General features: G+C 41.5%; 1 protein-coding gene across 17 annotated transcripts in view; it reads left to right on the top strand.

Moving 5' to 3' along the window:
* Nucleotides 1-15,633, top strand: part of KCNMA1 (potassium calcium-activated channel subfamily M alpha 1) — a 686,119-nt gene that overhangs the window by 334,987 nt on the left and 335,499 nt on the right. For 15 of the 17 annotated variants that reach the window (XM_039872202.1, XM_039872201.1, XM_039872185.1 and 12 more), the window contains exon 3: nt 8,954-9,015. In XM_039872202.1, the coding sequence (XP_039728136.1) occupies nt 8,954-9,015 (62 nt within the window). Of the gene's footprint in view, nt 1-8,953; nt 9,016-10,348; nt 10,457-10,559; nt 10,813-15,633 lie in introns of those variants that run through there. The other 2 variants (XM_039872197.1, XM_039872196.1) reach the window with 2 other exon arrangements.

The following is a 15,633-nucleotide window of genomic DNA, read 5'->3' as shown; positions in this document are numbered from 1 at the left end:
ATATAAGTGGAATCATATAATATTTGTGCTTTTGTGTCTGGCTTATTTCACTTAGTGTAATATCTTCAAGGTTTACCATGTTGTAGCATATCAGGATTTCCTTCCTTTTTAAGGCTGAAATATTATTTCATTAGGTATATGTACTACATTTTGTTTCTCCTTTCATCTGTCAATGGACGTTTGGTCTGCTTCCACTTTTTGGCTGTTGTGAATAAAGCTGTTATGAATGCGGGTACACAGGTCTCTGTTTGAGTCCTTGCTTTCAATTCCATGTTTGTCTTTAATATACTAGAAGAACTGGCAAGGTTTGAGAAGCAGGACAAAGATGGCCATAAATTTAGTAAATGGCAACTGGTGACTTGACAGTGCTATAGAAGTTTTCTCATAAACCTAATTGAATTAAAAATCCAGTTGGCCAAACCCACATACACTTGAGCCAAAGAAGTTTTCCAAAAGTTCATTAGCTGCAAACTTGGGAGCTCCATGAACAGATGGGACTTTTTCCCCTGGATTTTTCAGTAATTAGACAGGAAAGGTCTTTGAAACTTTAGAACTCAAATGGAAGATTTTATCTTGCCAATGCATCAGTTTAATGCCTTTGGTAAAAATATACAAAAATCAACCATTTAAGTTTCATGATGCAATGATGTAAGATTTCAGTGTCATTAAACTTCGACTCTCAGGAAGGACACAGGTTTTAGGAAATTTTTCTGACAATGTTGCAGTTTCTTTTTTTTTAATTTCTTTTTCTTTTTTTAGTTTCTTATTTCAGTTATATTAATTGAGGTCTTAGAGGAACACATTTAACTCTTTTGTATTTTTAGGTTGTGCAAAAGAAGATGAGCATGGTCAACAAAATCCAGATAAGATAGATGACACTCCTGTGACAATTAGGGAACATTATCTTGCAGATTCACATAGCTTGTGCCTTAGAGTTATGGAGAGTGAAGTTTGGACAATTGGCTTATCATTTGTGCCCCAGATTCTTCTATGGGGTATGTAGAAGACACAAGACTTCAGATCCTGTATATCTGGAGGCTCTGCTCTCTCCCAAAAGCCTATGATTGCACTTAATTTTTTCTATATTCCAACAAATATGCGATTTATAATAAACTTGTTCTTTGCAGTTTACACTCAAAAGGAGTTCTGTTATTTTCCAGGGCTTTCTTTTTATCTACAGTAATTTTGAAATTACCTAGTTTGAAAATGGAGAGAGATACTTGCTAGGAATGTAGTTGGTTAATAAATATAGGTAGAGACCTAAATTTGTGATTGATTAGTGGAGCATTAGTTTATCTCTGTCCCTTGCAGCCTACATATATATTCATGTATTATTTATACATTTATGTTATTTTGTGTCTCATCTCCTCAGGACATTGTGCTTCACTATATTTCCGCAGGTTTCTAGTCCTGATCCCAGTCTAAATTCTCTGCTTCTTTACCTAACACTGCTGACATCTACCACCTTAACTGCACTTGTTTTTGCTGGAGAGATCATTTCCTTCACTTCTCTCTATGGATGTTGCTTGTTTCTTCATAGACCAGGACCACTGGATACTCCATTGCTCTTTTCATCCTTGTGCATTCTCTTGAGGCTCCTGCCATCCAGCTAAATCCTTACTCTGTCTACTTTCCATGATGCTATCATCTGCCTACCTCCATCCTCCTCTACTATTCAGGATGGCTTCTATGCTTAACTCTTTTTTCTCTCAGCCTCAGCTCCAGCCATCACCTTCGAGTCTGTGCACATGAATCTCCTATCTAGCCCCAGATCCTTGACCTCCCCAACTATGATGCACCTCAGACAAGTGTCCCTTGGATCCTGCCATCTCAGGGAACTACTCCTCACCTCTGTCTGAAGTTTTAAACTCTAAAATTTCACTCACCGAGGGTCCATATTCTTCCATCTCTCTTTGGCTTTCACTGCACCCAGTTGCCAAACTCATTCTCCAAATACTCATTTAACAAATATTGATTGAGATATTTTGCTAGTTTCTGGGAATTTAGTGATGAGCAAAAATGTCTTCATAGAACTTGCAGTCCAGCAGAGGAGAGAGAATTAATCAAATGATTGCATAAAGAAATTTAAAATTGCTACTGTGCTAAATGCTACAAAGTACAGACTATGCTCTTGGAGGACCTTCCCGAATTAGGAGGGCAGGGAAAGAAGTGACAGTAGAGCTGAGATCTGAAGGATTAATACTCTATGAGGGGTGGTAAGTCTTTTAGGAGGAGGGATGTGCTTATGCAAAGGCCCTGTGGTAGAGGGGTGGGACGTATGTTAAATAAGAAGAACTGAAATTCCCATTAACTAGAGTCTAGAGAGGGAGAGTGTAAGATAAAACTAGAGATGAAGAAGAGGTCCAGAGTTTTTGGCATCTTGTAAGCTGTAAGGGATTTTTTCTTCATACCAAAAGCTGTGGAAGCGATTTGAAGCAGTTGAAAGAGAGAGGTTCCTCTCCAATTTATATCACATGTCTTAGAAATTCATACACTGAGTGTAGCTTTATAGTATTGTATTTTTGGAAGCACACAGATTCATAGGCATATTACATAGGCTTCCTTACATTTGAATAGTTTTACTCTTATCTGGAAGTGTCACGTGTTTTATTTTAATGCTATAATTCTAAATACTGACTACTGAAAGCACTTATTTCTTTTTCCTTTATTTCATCTTGAATACATCTATACTTATACCATTGTTTGAAACCTTGGTTTCCAGTGAATCTGTCCACAGCACTTTTGTGTAAGCACTTGCTTAAGTCAAATGTAATGCGCCAGAATTTTAGGTTGCAAACTTAAGGGACCTTTGGATGTTTAAGTGGTATTGTCAAAATTTTATACATTACAAATCTTTTGTTATTTATGATAACAAAAATACTCTTTTGTGGTAGCAAGATTATATCTTCTATTGAGAACCATTAACGGTTTAGGGAGGAGAAATACGTATTACTATACTTGCCAGATTGTGAAGAAAAAAATCTTTCTCTTTTTCCCTTAAAAAGCTCAGAGGATGAGCTTCTTGTGGTAAAACCTACAGGAATGTGGGCTTTACAGAGAATCGCAGAGGCAGGAGGTGAAGAGACTGGGTCAGACCCCCTACCCCCCACCAACTCACTTCCCCATAGTGAGGGCAGAGCTGAGGCACAGACCCAGGAGACAGCTGATCAGTGGCTCCTCTGGTTTTGTTTTGGTTTTGTGGGATGACAGCCTGAATGAGCAATTGATTGCCTATTGGAAACACAAACGATGAATCCAAGTGTCCATGGAGTTCCCACTTGTGATTTTATGAAAGAAACAAGCGTCTCTGACACAGATTGGAGACACATTATTGCCATCATACTGAATTATAATTATGCACAAATGGCATAAATGAGAGCTGCCTTTTTAAGCAAAGTTTTTAGTTCTTTCACTGTATGCAGTAACCTATCAGGGCCCCTACCTGATAGCTATCTGTTTCTATTCCACCATTTCACAGACAAGAAACTGTGTCCCAGAGACATGAAGTGATGTGCTCAAGAGCATACTGCTTATGGGGAGACAGAGCTGAGATTCAGACCCAGCCTGACTGGAGTCCTGTGCTCTCTCCATCATGGGTCAGTCATATGATACAGCTGGTGTTTGCTCTTCCTGCAACAGTGAGGGGGACCTAGAATATCAGGACCTCTTTTTTCCTCTTCCTTGGTTTCTTTTCTCCCCTTCTTCTTCCACTTTGGATGTTTCAGATGATGGTGGTGTCACATCTTTGCTCCTTTCTTCCTTTGACACCTCTGAAGCATCTGTTTGTATGTGTAGCATTTACTGAATTCACAAGGGATTCCTGAATAATTTAAACTTCTGGATTCTATGCTCGTTGAAGGTAAAGACCAGGCCTGAGTTAGCAATTTTAGTTTTCAGTTTCCCTCTCTATCCATCTGGGCCTTGCGCATAAGAGTTCAATAAGTGTTTGTTGGAGTTGTTAAATTCACCAGAAGAAACATTTTAATTTGGATGTTGGAATGATGGTATCTCTCATAAACAAAATGTCTCCAGATTGTTTGGCCTGGGGAGCTCTCATGTCTATTTTCTTCATGTAGTGAATTTTATTGTATATAAATTTTACCTCAATAAAAAAAAGTCATGTGCCTTCAGAATCATGTATGGGAAATTGTCCATTTTCCAAGGGGTCACTGCTGTCAGTTGCTGGCTAAGTCCTGACCAAACATGCAGAATCATTAATTAGGGTCATTTGTTCTGCTGTGAGCTGAGCAGACTGTGTAAAACCTGCCCAGGAGAGAATTAATTCATCTTTCTCTCTGCTTTTTTAGAGTACACCTAACACTATTCTCAAAGCCTGCAGGCTTCATGCATATGTTCTAATGGGCTAATTGTTCAAGAGACATTTGTAAATTAATCTTTGACTTGAGCTAAGTGGTTTCCCCTAATGGCTTTAATGCGGTGACTCCCGTTCTTGGTCACACATCAGATTCACCAGAAGAGCTTGTTAAAAAAAGGAGTTGCCCAGCTTCCCCCTCTCTCTAAGCTTGAGAGTCTCTGATCCTAGTGAATGAGGGTGTCTCTGTTTCTTAAGGAACACTCTTGAGGTGATCACATCTGGTAGTAGCCACCATTGTGAGCCATTGCTTTAAATACATGTCTGAAGGCCCATGTAGCCTCATGTGTGGATTTGGACCCAAACCCGACAACATGTAACCAGCTTCTAGAGCAGGTGGCGTCTCTAAAGAGCTGATTCATTCACGTCTGACCGTATTCATATCACTGGATCTGACGTTTTCTTGAAGAGCTCCTGAGGGTGGATATTCTGTGCTTTGTCATACTGTTTTCCACTTCTATGAACTTTCTGAGACTTTTGGAAGATCTTCAGGACCTGGAATTTCCCTCATGAACATGGCTGTGAATATTCTCTTTACTCTCCATTTGTCATCAGACTCCTGGTGTCAGGTGTTTGGGGGACAGTGTTTTAGTGCAGTGTGTGTGTGTGTGTGTGTGTGTCAGTGTTCTTGGCATTCTTCTGTACAAACACATGTCATGTTTGATCTTGAAGTTTTGAAAATAGATGCTGCACAAGCACCATTGTTCGAACGGCATTTATGAAATCTCTTTTGTTTTTAAGGATCTGGCACTCTATAGATATTACTTAGTACCGAGTATCATCACACAGCATATGGGTATTTTCAGTAAACCTAAAAATATGGCAATTAGCACCATGCAAGTAGCCAAGGTGATTTGGTGAACCCAGACTATGAAAAGCTGGAAAGGCTAGACAGGTGCTAGTGAAGGTTAGCACAAGGTATGTCCTGAGAAGGCATGCTCACATTATCCCCGTATGTCAGACTGTTCACAAGCCTTTGTTTGCGACAGTGCTTTTTAAAGAGCTTGGTCCTTCTAAGGGGCATTCTGTGACTCAGCTGCTGGAAGGCAAATGTTTCCTTGCTTCAGGTATTACACTTTTCTTGGCTTCATCTTACTATGTCCTTGGAGCTTCAGTGTCCCTTATGCCTGGACCTGTAGAAGCACAAAGATGGACTCTCATATGAGAAGAAACAATGTAGGAAGAAGGTATACTTTGAGAATGGGGATGATATTGAGATATGCCCCTGTTGTTCCTACCCTTCTTTACTCCTCCATTTAGGTTTGTTCCATTTAGCTTATGTATTGACCCTGCTAATACCACACAATCGAGTACTGATTAAATCATTTTGCATAGAATTAACATACGTAAGGATTACCTCATGAAGGAGTACATTTTATGGCTCCATGGACTTCTCTCGTTTGTTTTTCTTAGGGCCTTATATATGGCAGATGCGAAATAAATACTTAGATGATTATTTGGAGGTGCTCTATAACATAACCATTTAGGCTAAAATCTGATCATTTTGTGTAGTCAAACTGGATTTTTTCATCTTTAAAGTAGGGTTCTCAGGCAATGGGGGATTTGCCAAATAGATAGAGATAATAAATGGCTGCGAGATAGAGAGAGAGAGGACATAGCCTTTGTGAGGGCCTGTAGAAGATGAGTCTCTGTTCGATTCCTGTTTTCATGGCCAAATCCAAAGGGCTGATTTATTTTCTGCAGCACCTAGATCCAGATTGACAATGTAATCAAGTCTGATGATAAAGAGGCATTTAGCAAGTTTAAAAATCACATGCACAGTTGTTTGAATACTGAGAAACAGATTTTCTCCCCATCGATCATTTCATGCCTGAAGGGAAGGTGGCACTCTTTGGATAAAGCCTTGCAACTGAACACGAGGACCCAAGCGTAGGCCCATTCAGCAGAATCTTAAGTTCCTGGGAACTTGGGAAGTCTTCCTTCTGGATTTCTTGCCTCCTTTACCTTATCAGAGTGATGCTGATATTTGAGTTCGCATCTTAGGAGGATAGCAGGATGCCTTCCTTCCTGCCACTGGCTGATTTGCTTAAGTAAGCTGCACATTGTCTCCCATCAAAGAGGCCAGCAGGAACAAATTAGGGTCAGCTACTTTGGCTACTCCAAGTCTTGGAAATCACCAGCATTGAAGAAAAGCTTAGATCGTGAGCTCGTTTCAGAATGCTGTAGATGCTATTTGCAAGGACTTCTTTCCTTTTCCTTCCCCTTTCCTTTTTCTCCTCCTCTCCTGTCTCCTTCCCTTTTCTCCCAGCCTCTTCACTCTCCTCTTTCCCCTCCTCTCCAGCTTTTAGTGGAATAAGCCTGACAGAAGCTCATCATCCCCCCACCACACACACACTGACAGAGATTAGTCTTGGATCAGCTATTTATGAATGAAAAAGAGGTCCTTCCCCTCTCTTCTGGCCACACCCTTTCTCTTTGCAGCATTTTGAGAATGAGGTCAGGGCTAGATCTAACTGCTTATGTCTCAGAAATAGTGCAGATCAGAATTAATCTTAAGCTATTTGTTTTGCTTCCTCATTCAGATAATGGAGGGAAAAGCAGAGGCCTGTTTATGTTTTTGTTTGTTTGTTTTTGCGTATGGCTTTGCAAGGGATGAATGAATGCATGTGTGTGAGGAGAGAAACTGAAGTGAACTGCCAGGGGGTTTAAGCACTAGATGGACGGTAATTACTGACAGACTGCAGGAGTTTCCTTGGCTTCAACTGGGGACATGTTTTAGTTTTTAAAACAAAATGGAAGAATAAAATAGGCCCCAGTGGTGTATTAATACTTCCTCTCATAAGGAAAATTTATCAGGTGCTATGAAACTGCATATTCCTTTTACAGTGTCCAGTTGTTTAAACTGTCAGTTTTTAAATGTGCAGCTCGCCATCTCACCCCAGTAGCTCCATGGAGTTTTGCAGTGTTTCCATCAAATACACAGATTTCATTTTCTATCAGCCACTTTGGTGCACATACGCACAATACAGATATCTGTATGTGATTCATTGATTCATTCTCTCTCTCTCTCTCTCTCTCCCTCCTCTCTATACTTTCTCTCTCTCTCTCTCTCTCTCACACACACACACACACATAGCACATACAGGGTTTGATTTTGCCCTCTTTACATAAATTGGGATTCATCTATATCTGCCAGCCAATGCCACAGGGATGTTAATAGACACTCCAAGGAGACTGACACTTCTAACCTCATTCATCCTGTAGTCTCTTTAGGCCAGTGGTCCCCAACCTTTTAGGCACCAGGGACCAGTGCTCTTATGAGAATCTAATGCCTGATGATCTGAGGTGGAGCTGAGGTGGAGCTGAGGTGGTGATGCTAGCACTGGGGAGCAGCTGCAAATACAGATGAAACTTCTCTCACTCACTACTGCTCACCTTCTGCTGTGTGGCCCAGTTCTTAACAGGCCACAGACAAGGACTGGTCCATGGCCCGGGGGTTGAGGACTCCTGCTTTAGGATATTAACATGTTGAAAGTTATTCGTCGAGCCCTGGCATTGTATGTGGTGGTGGTATTCACTTTTTGTTCTCAAGCTTAATTGTTGGCTCTTAGCATCTTTTTTTTTTTTTTTTGAACATGCTTTGAGTTGGACCACTGCTCTCCTGTGTGAACAATTAAATAAACAAATTAGAATATTAAGTGAGCACAGAAGTGTCAGTATCAGCCCAATTGGCTACATATTCATCTGATGGACTTTTGTGTAACAGGTATCCTCTGAAGGAAGATGTCAACCTGTCTTTTATATCATTGGTGATTAATTTTGAGTAAAGAAGACCAAGGATTGTCATCTAGCTGGCCTAATGTATTACCTAATTTGGCCTTCTGCACCTCAAGGGTTTCCAAAATACTTGAGAAGTGTTATGCACACCGCCCCCCACCCCACACATGCACATGCACAGATATTTGCACAAGCCGTAAATTTGTGTTTTTCAATTGATAGTTCTTTTATAGAAACAGAAAGTGAATTAGTGGTTGTGTAGGACTGGAACAAGAGTGGGGACTAGCTGTTAGTGGGGTGCGGGATCTTACTGGGAGGATGAAAAGATTCTGAAACTAGATTAAGGTGATGGTTGCATGACTTGGTAAATGTATTTAGTCGTTGATTGAACTGTATATTTAGAATGGGTGAATTTTATGGTATGTAAATTATACCTCGAGAAAGTTGTTAAAAATTGATATTCCTCTATTTGAGTTCTCTTGGGGCCTAGCTTACACATAATATGAAAAGTTGTATCACCCCCAATTTTTACCTGCTCTTTTCCCACCCAAATGCATTGACTTCAGTTGTGGAGAAGCTGGATCCTGAGGTCACAGGGCCAGGTAAGAACCCTGTGCCTTAGGTTACAGGGTCTGCCCTGCCCCCTGTTGGCCAGCAGCGAGGTTGCTGCCCACTGTAAGGTAAAGGAGCAGCATCAGGGGAGCAAGATGAGATATCCAAGCAGGTCCCAGAAAGCAATTGGCACCGTGTTCGTTAGCCGCAGCGACACATGTCATAAAACTAAAAAATAAACACCCCAGTGTTCCACTCCTTAGTTATGGCGTTATTCTCTTTTTTTTGCAGGTGGTCTTAGTCTTTGCTCTCAGCATTGGTGCACTTGTAATATACTTCATAGATTCGTCAAAGTGAGTATCCAAATACATTGTATTGCCATCTTTTTCTTTCTTTCTTTTTTTTTTAAAGCACGATTATGAGCTTTTATGTTGATCAGTTGATTTACTTTAACGCCAACCTCTGCAAGAGCTTCCTAAGTGTGGAAGACTTATAGAGGAAGGCAGGGCTGTCTGTTCTGATTTTCTGAATGGGAAAGCAAGCTCTCACAAGGAAAGCTGCTTTAATCCTGCTGATTATAAGAAGGAGGAGGGGTATCTGCGGTCAAGCCTTTTTGCTGGATTTTATTTATTTTTAAATAGCTGCTTCCTGATGAAGTATTTGCACTGAAGATCAAGTGCGTAAGAGAGTTTCGATGTGAATTTGCAACCTCCATGAGGGTCACAGTATCCGACCATGGAGGGTATGAGCCATTCTTGCCGTGGTGGTAGAGTCCATTTCTTATTAGGGTTTTCAATGTTTTAATCTTACTGGAGGTCAGTTAGAAATCGTGATGCTATCCTTCGCACCTGCCAACCAAATATTCGGCTGAAGCATCGCTTGCTGGTGCTTCTTGGGTTGTGAAGGTAAGGAGATGGGACAGAGGAGTTCATGATGACTCCCAGAAGTGAAGGACCATGGCCATCTGAGAATTTTCAGAGCAGATGCTTGTGCAGACCCGGGGGTGCTGGCTGAGTGAACTGATGCTTCAGGGTAAGCCTGGGGTGGGTTCTGTGTGACAGATGGTAAAGGAGGTAGAAGAAGTCATTGAGTAGAGCTGCTGGGTGGCAGCCAGTTCTGCTCTGGTCCAAATAGGCATCACCCCTAGGTACATCATTTTTTTCCAACTATTCCTTTGCAATCTTGAAGCTGATGGCATCTGGTAAACTGGAGCTGAGCTGGTCTGACTGGCCTTTCTCTGGTGACATGAACTTGATAGCCAGACAGCAACCTTGAACTCTGCCTGAATTGTTCACTATGAGAGTGCTTTGAACTCTTTGAACTCTATCCCTGGTATAGCTGGATACTAGAGTTTGATCCCAGGAAACCTGGTTGGTGTCCCTGTTGGCACAGGCCCTGGTGTATCAGAATTCCAAGCTTAGCACTCTTTCTGTGGCTCTGGGTGGTGAAAATTTCATGCATGCCTAAACTCTGAATTTCTCAGAGGCTTCTCATCACTAGCCAAAGGATATTGTACATTTGGGTGCCAAGACCAAAATATCATGTCATGGAAAAGAAAGAAAACATCTTCTTTAATCACCCATCTCTGTGAATCAACCACGTCTGAGAATATCAGGTCCTTCAGCCTATCCCCACGCACAGGGCTGGGCTGCCCTTGCCCATCTCAGATGGAGGATCCTTTAAAAGCCTTTCAGGAGATGAGCTACCACATGCTCCTCCATCAGATCTTCTTGGCCAAGAAAAAAAAGAAGAGCTTTTTTAGTTTGGAAAACTCCAAATGGTATGACATAGAAGGTAAGCCTCTTTTAAATAGCTACTCTTAATAATTTTGAATCACATTTGCATTGAACCAAGGATCTCCTAAAGCCTCAGTCTTATTTCTCTATTTTCTCTCTAGGCATGAAGAGTGTTCTCACACACCTTGGGTGTGTTCCCTGCAAATTCCATACCAGGGCTCAGGAAGTGGGTTCGGGTATGTAGTCTGTGTACCCCAGACGGAGCAAACCCGTACACGGAGGTGAGTGTGGATTGGTTGGAAGGACAGTTGCCTCGGTGCCATCCTTCCCTTCCTCTCCCTTCTTGCTCCTCTGTATTTCTCAATTAAAATAAAACGATCTTATTAGATGGATTTGAATTGTGTCCTTTTTTACAGAGTCTATGGGGAGGCCATCTTTTGCTCTTAGATTTTGGAGTCCTCAGATCCATGTGAAAGGATGGAAAGAGACGGAATTCCCCAAGGCAAGACCCTCTTCCTCGGATGCCCTGCACTACCTCAGTGCCCCTTAGATTTAGTTATGATTCTGCTAAGCCTTGGGGAAGCCGGCTTTGGGGTTCTCTCTGGTTCTGGTCCTTTTATACCCTTGCAAAGGGTCTATTCAAAGGATGTCCTTCCATCCTGTTCTCAGCTTTTCCCAGCGAAAATGCCAATTATCTTAGACCCAGTATCGTTCTCACTCTCCCTGGGGACTGTTCTAGCCTCATCCTAAACATTGTCTTTCTTCTCTGTCACTAAACTGTGTGGCATAGAGAGAGAAACTTAGTACCCAAGGAGACCGTATGTTTGTTTATGTAGCCCTTTTTGCTTTTCATTCGCATTACTTCTTTTGTTTCTGGAACCATATCCCATGTCCTGTGGGAGATCTGATCAGCATAGTCAAAACCAAGGAGTCTGCCATCTTTCTGGGGACAGCCAGCAAGCATGCCCAGTTTAAATAAGGGGAAGAATTAAAGTAGAATCTATAAAGTAACCTTTATGACAAATCCATAGATTCCTAGGCATAATAAAAATAAAGAACCTGTTCGACAAACTATAATCAAGCAACGTGAACAAGATAAAAGGAAGTTCTGTCCACACATAATATGTAAATGGAAAGCAGGTGAGAAAGCAGATGTAAATTCTTAAAATTTATCTTTTCCATTCAAAACTGTCATCAGTTTTATACACTGATTGGTTTGCTGGCCATTCAGAAAGAAATGGGCATCTTGGAAAAATAAGCTTTAAACTTACCTTGGAAGTCATACGAAATCGCCACCCTGGAAAAAAGTACACAGTATTCCTCAGATGAATTTTAGTTAGTATTTATACCCTTCCGATAAGTAAATAATTCAAAAGATAATCTATAGCCTTCCCCTTGTGTGAACCTAATGGGTATGAAATGGCTTGTCTCAGTGCATTTTAACAAGAGCTGGCCTCCCTCAAATGGTGGGGAGTACCCCAGGAGCACAAGTTAAAAATCTAAGGCTCTGCTGGTTTAGAGTCAAGACAGTCCAATTCAGGTTGTGCAACTGGACAGGTGGTTATTCTACTGCATGGCAGCAGGTGAGGAAGGCACTTTAGATAAATGTCATAATTGATGGGCGTATGATCTTTTTAACTTTCACCACTTATTTTACTATCAAGAGGCAGTGGGTAAGTTATGTCCAAATATATCCTCTCCTATACGTCTTTTCTTTTCTGTTGTTAGGCCAAGATGGCCTCTGAGCAGTTCTTTTTCATTCAAGGCTTAAGAAGCCCTTCTTTGAGTCTTAATTTTCTTAGAGTGATCACCACAGAAGAATCACTTTTGCAGCCTCAGGTGATTATTATCTAGCTAAGATGGATTGTCCTCAGAGCTCCTGGAATTGAAAGCCAAAGAGAATTACATTAAACTGTTAAAATTATGTTTTATCATCCCAGCAGAAGATTCTCCAAACATCCAAGAAGGGGGAGATGTTCCACCAAGTCTTTGGGTAGACCTCAAGGTCAATTCCTTAACAGACACAGAGAGGCATTAAGCCCACCACACATAGTAATCCCTTCCCCCGCACCAACTCCCTTCAATTAGCCACATGAGGCAGATGTTATCCAAAAGAACTCCATTTCTTTTTCATTCTTTTTAAAGGTGTTGTGCTCAATTTAAGGCATATCCACTCCGACTTCTAATTCTGATGTTTCTAGATGCCTAGCCCCACCCTTTCTCCCTATGCACTCCGATACTCTATGAAGCAAAGATTTTTTTAAAAATTGTACAACCAAGTCAAAAGTGCCCCTAGACTTCCTCTGGGTGATAATGTCATTGTGGTTGGTTTCATCCCTGTTTCTTCCCTTTGACATAGGAATTGTAATTCTTCCCTAATAGTTAAAGAATACAAAAAGCCCAAGGGATGTCAGTGTGCAGGCAGGATTCATGGATTGCATAATGTAGCAGTTCCCGCTGCTTCTAGAATTTCAAGAGAAAGTTGGAAAAGAGAGAGACTCAGGACTCTAGGTATTTGCATTTTTTTCCAGGGGAATTCTGGGAAAGGATGACTCATCTATGTGAAGATATTTATTCCTTTGATTCATGTTTAAACTCTGCTACTTTTTATGCTATAGTTACGTGGATTATGAATATTTAATGCTGCATATACTGAAAATGAAGGTCAAGTCCTGCTTACTGGTGACTTTAATGCAGACTCATGTCTCAGAAAGGCAAGCTACCTGCTGTTAGCAGAGTAGAGCTGAAAGGTTATCCATTGTTAAAATTTTCCTTAATGACTTTATCTGCTCCAAAATGGCTGGTACACAGTGGAGGCACCTGCTGCTTTTGCCAGTCTTTGCCCTTGGCTTCTGGTATCAGCAATGCCGGTTTGGGATATGGACATTAGGATGGGGGAGGAATGGCAACACAAATTTTGGAGAGCGTCTGATTTAAGGGCTGGATTCCAGGGTAGCAGCAGGGTTACAGTATGGAAATGGCCTCCCCTAGTCTTTAAAATTTTACATTTGTATTCAATGATTCATTCATTTTCGTATTCATTCATTCATTGAAATGTCTTCAGTGTGATGATGCTGAATATTTTCCACATGGTAAAATTGCTACGGTTAGTTATGGCCAAGGAAAACTGTTTTTAAGATTGCAATAGAAATTGACCAGACTGTTTTCATAGTCTCTGAAAATAAAACTGGCATGGTTGATGTAATAGAGATACCCAGAGCTTTAGCAGAACTGGCCAGTCACCCAACTATTTTACTCCCCAATTCTTCACATGGCCAGGGCTCTCATCCCTCAGCCTAGAAATTCTCCTCAAAAGGAAAGAGAGCGGTTGGTGGTTGGAGGGAACCGACATTTGCTGATCACGTGCTGTGTGCGAGGCGTAGTACTAAGCACGTTAGAATAAATAACACACACACGATTCCATCAAAGTCTCCTTACAACTTGATAGGGAAGATGTTCTATACCCTTTCCAGTTACAGATGAGGAGGATGAAGCTGCAACATTTGCCCAAAACCATGTAGCTAATCCTGGAGCCAAGATTTGAACCCAGCATGTCTTAAGGCCCCTCTCTTCCAAGTGTCAGGAAGCAAAATTCCAGATTGTGGAAGTGACTAAATGGGTTTAACGAGAAGTTGCAAGAATGAGAGGTCCCTTAGCCTCGTCCTGCTGACTCATCTGTCTTATTTTCCTTTTTGTTCTCCATCTCCATTTCCTATCTGTGGGGCCAAGACTGAAAGTCAGCTATACTTACGGGGGGTCCTCTCACAGCTTTCTCCCTAGGATGTGGGATATATCCATGAGATATGTGCTGCCTGATGTCTGTTTGGATTTTGATTCATTTCTTCCTAATTACGGCTTAATAAGACTCTCTTCTATCTCAAGGAAGTAGCAGTCTTTTGTAATGGAATAGAGTCAAGTTAGCAAAGAACAAGCAAAGATTATTGTTTCTCAAGGGCTCTTCCCACTTAAGGGATTGTTTCCAAGTAGAAAGACCCTTTGCTCTCCCTTCCTTCCTTACCTAGTCCTCTGTGCCTGTTATTTGGTGCACTAAAGTAGATAATGACAGAGGCCCTTCTTCCTCATTAGATAGATTCTTTTATCTCTTAACTAGAGAATTGCAGACTTTAGGTAATTAGTTATAGTTCTGCATTATGTACCTGGAAAGTTAGTATTATCAAACCAATGGACTTAGGGAAAACTTGGTCCCAGAGATGTTGCTATAGAAGTCTTTGAAATGATGTAAGACATCTGGTCTCCTCCTCCAGTCTTGTTCTTAGTTACTGGGCACACAGGTGTTGACGCAGCCCTTTCCCTACGCCCAGCCTCTTGACAGGCACCTGACAGAGCTGTGAGAACAGGGCAGATCACCTCCATGAGAATGCACTGAAAACTGTCAAGTATGTGAATGCTACTTCCACTGTCACCATCAGCACTCCCCTTGCTGTGCAGCATGAACAGCTGGGTAGCCCATTTGCAGATAGGAGACTGATCATCTCCCTCTGCGCTCAGCTCCTTTAGGGAACCTGGTCTTTCCAGTAAGTATTCTGAGAAATTTGCACCAGACCTTTATGTCCTTTTTGAGAAGTCACGGAATGCATTTAACTTTTGTTGAGGAAGTCAACACAAATCACTGTGTGTATAAAGCATCTCCCTATTGTTTCTTTCCTTTTAAAATATCCCCCACCCCAATTTTCTCCACCCCTCCTTGACATTTTTATTACCAGGCTTTGGTTTAGAAAATTATGGGTAGGGAAAGTTCAAGGGCAGGATGTTCAGAACAGCACTGCACATCTGTGAAGGGAACACAACAGGAGAGCCAGCAGCTGTTGAAAGAATGGAATGTCAGATGGTGGAGATGCTGAGCCCACTGAGAGGTGGGGGAAGAGGAGATGCCTTCGGGGCAAAAAGGCTGTAAATAACTCCCCATGGGAAGTCCCTGTTCCCTTTCAGAATTTAACCTTTAATGGCAACACTCGATTCTCTGAAATGGGAGCCACCGTAACTCAACTGTTCTACCTCATCTCGTTTTCCAAATTGCCATTCTTTTATCAGTTGGGCATAAACCTGGTAGAGAAGACAGGTGAAGAATGTGCCAAGAGGATAAGCACCCTCCCCCCGACCCCCTCCACATTGTTTAGGTGGTCTCAGCTTCCTGGCTGATTTCTTATTCTGTAGGTGATATGTAGGTACTGTATGAGATGGCATCTAGGAGCGTCAAGAGAACTGCTTATCTTT

Source organism: Pteropus medius, unplaced genomic scaffold, assembly GCF_902729225.1.
Source record: "Pteropus medius unplaced genomic scaffold, Ma_sr-lr_union100, whole genome shotgun sequence".
In the NCBI taxonomy this organism is placed as follows: domain Eukaryota; kingdom Metazoa; phylum Chordata; class Mammalia; order Chiroptera; family Pteropodidae; genus Pteropus; species Pteropus medius.
This window is presented reverse-complemented; position numbering and strand designations above follow the sequence as displayed.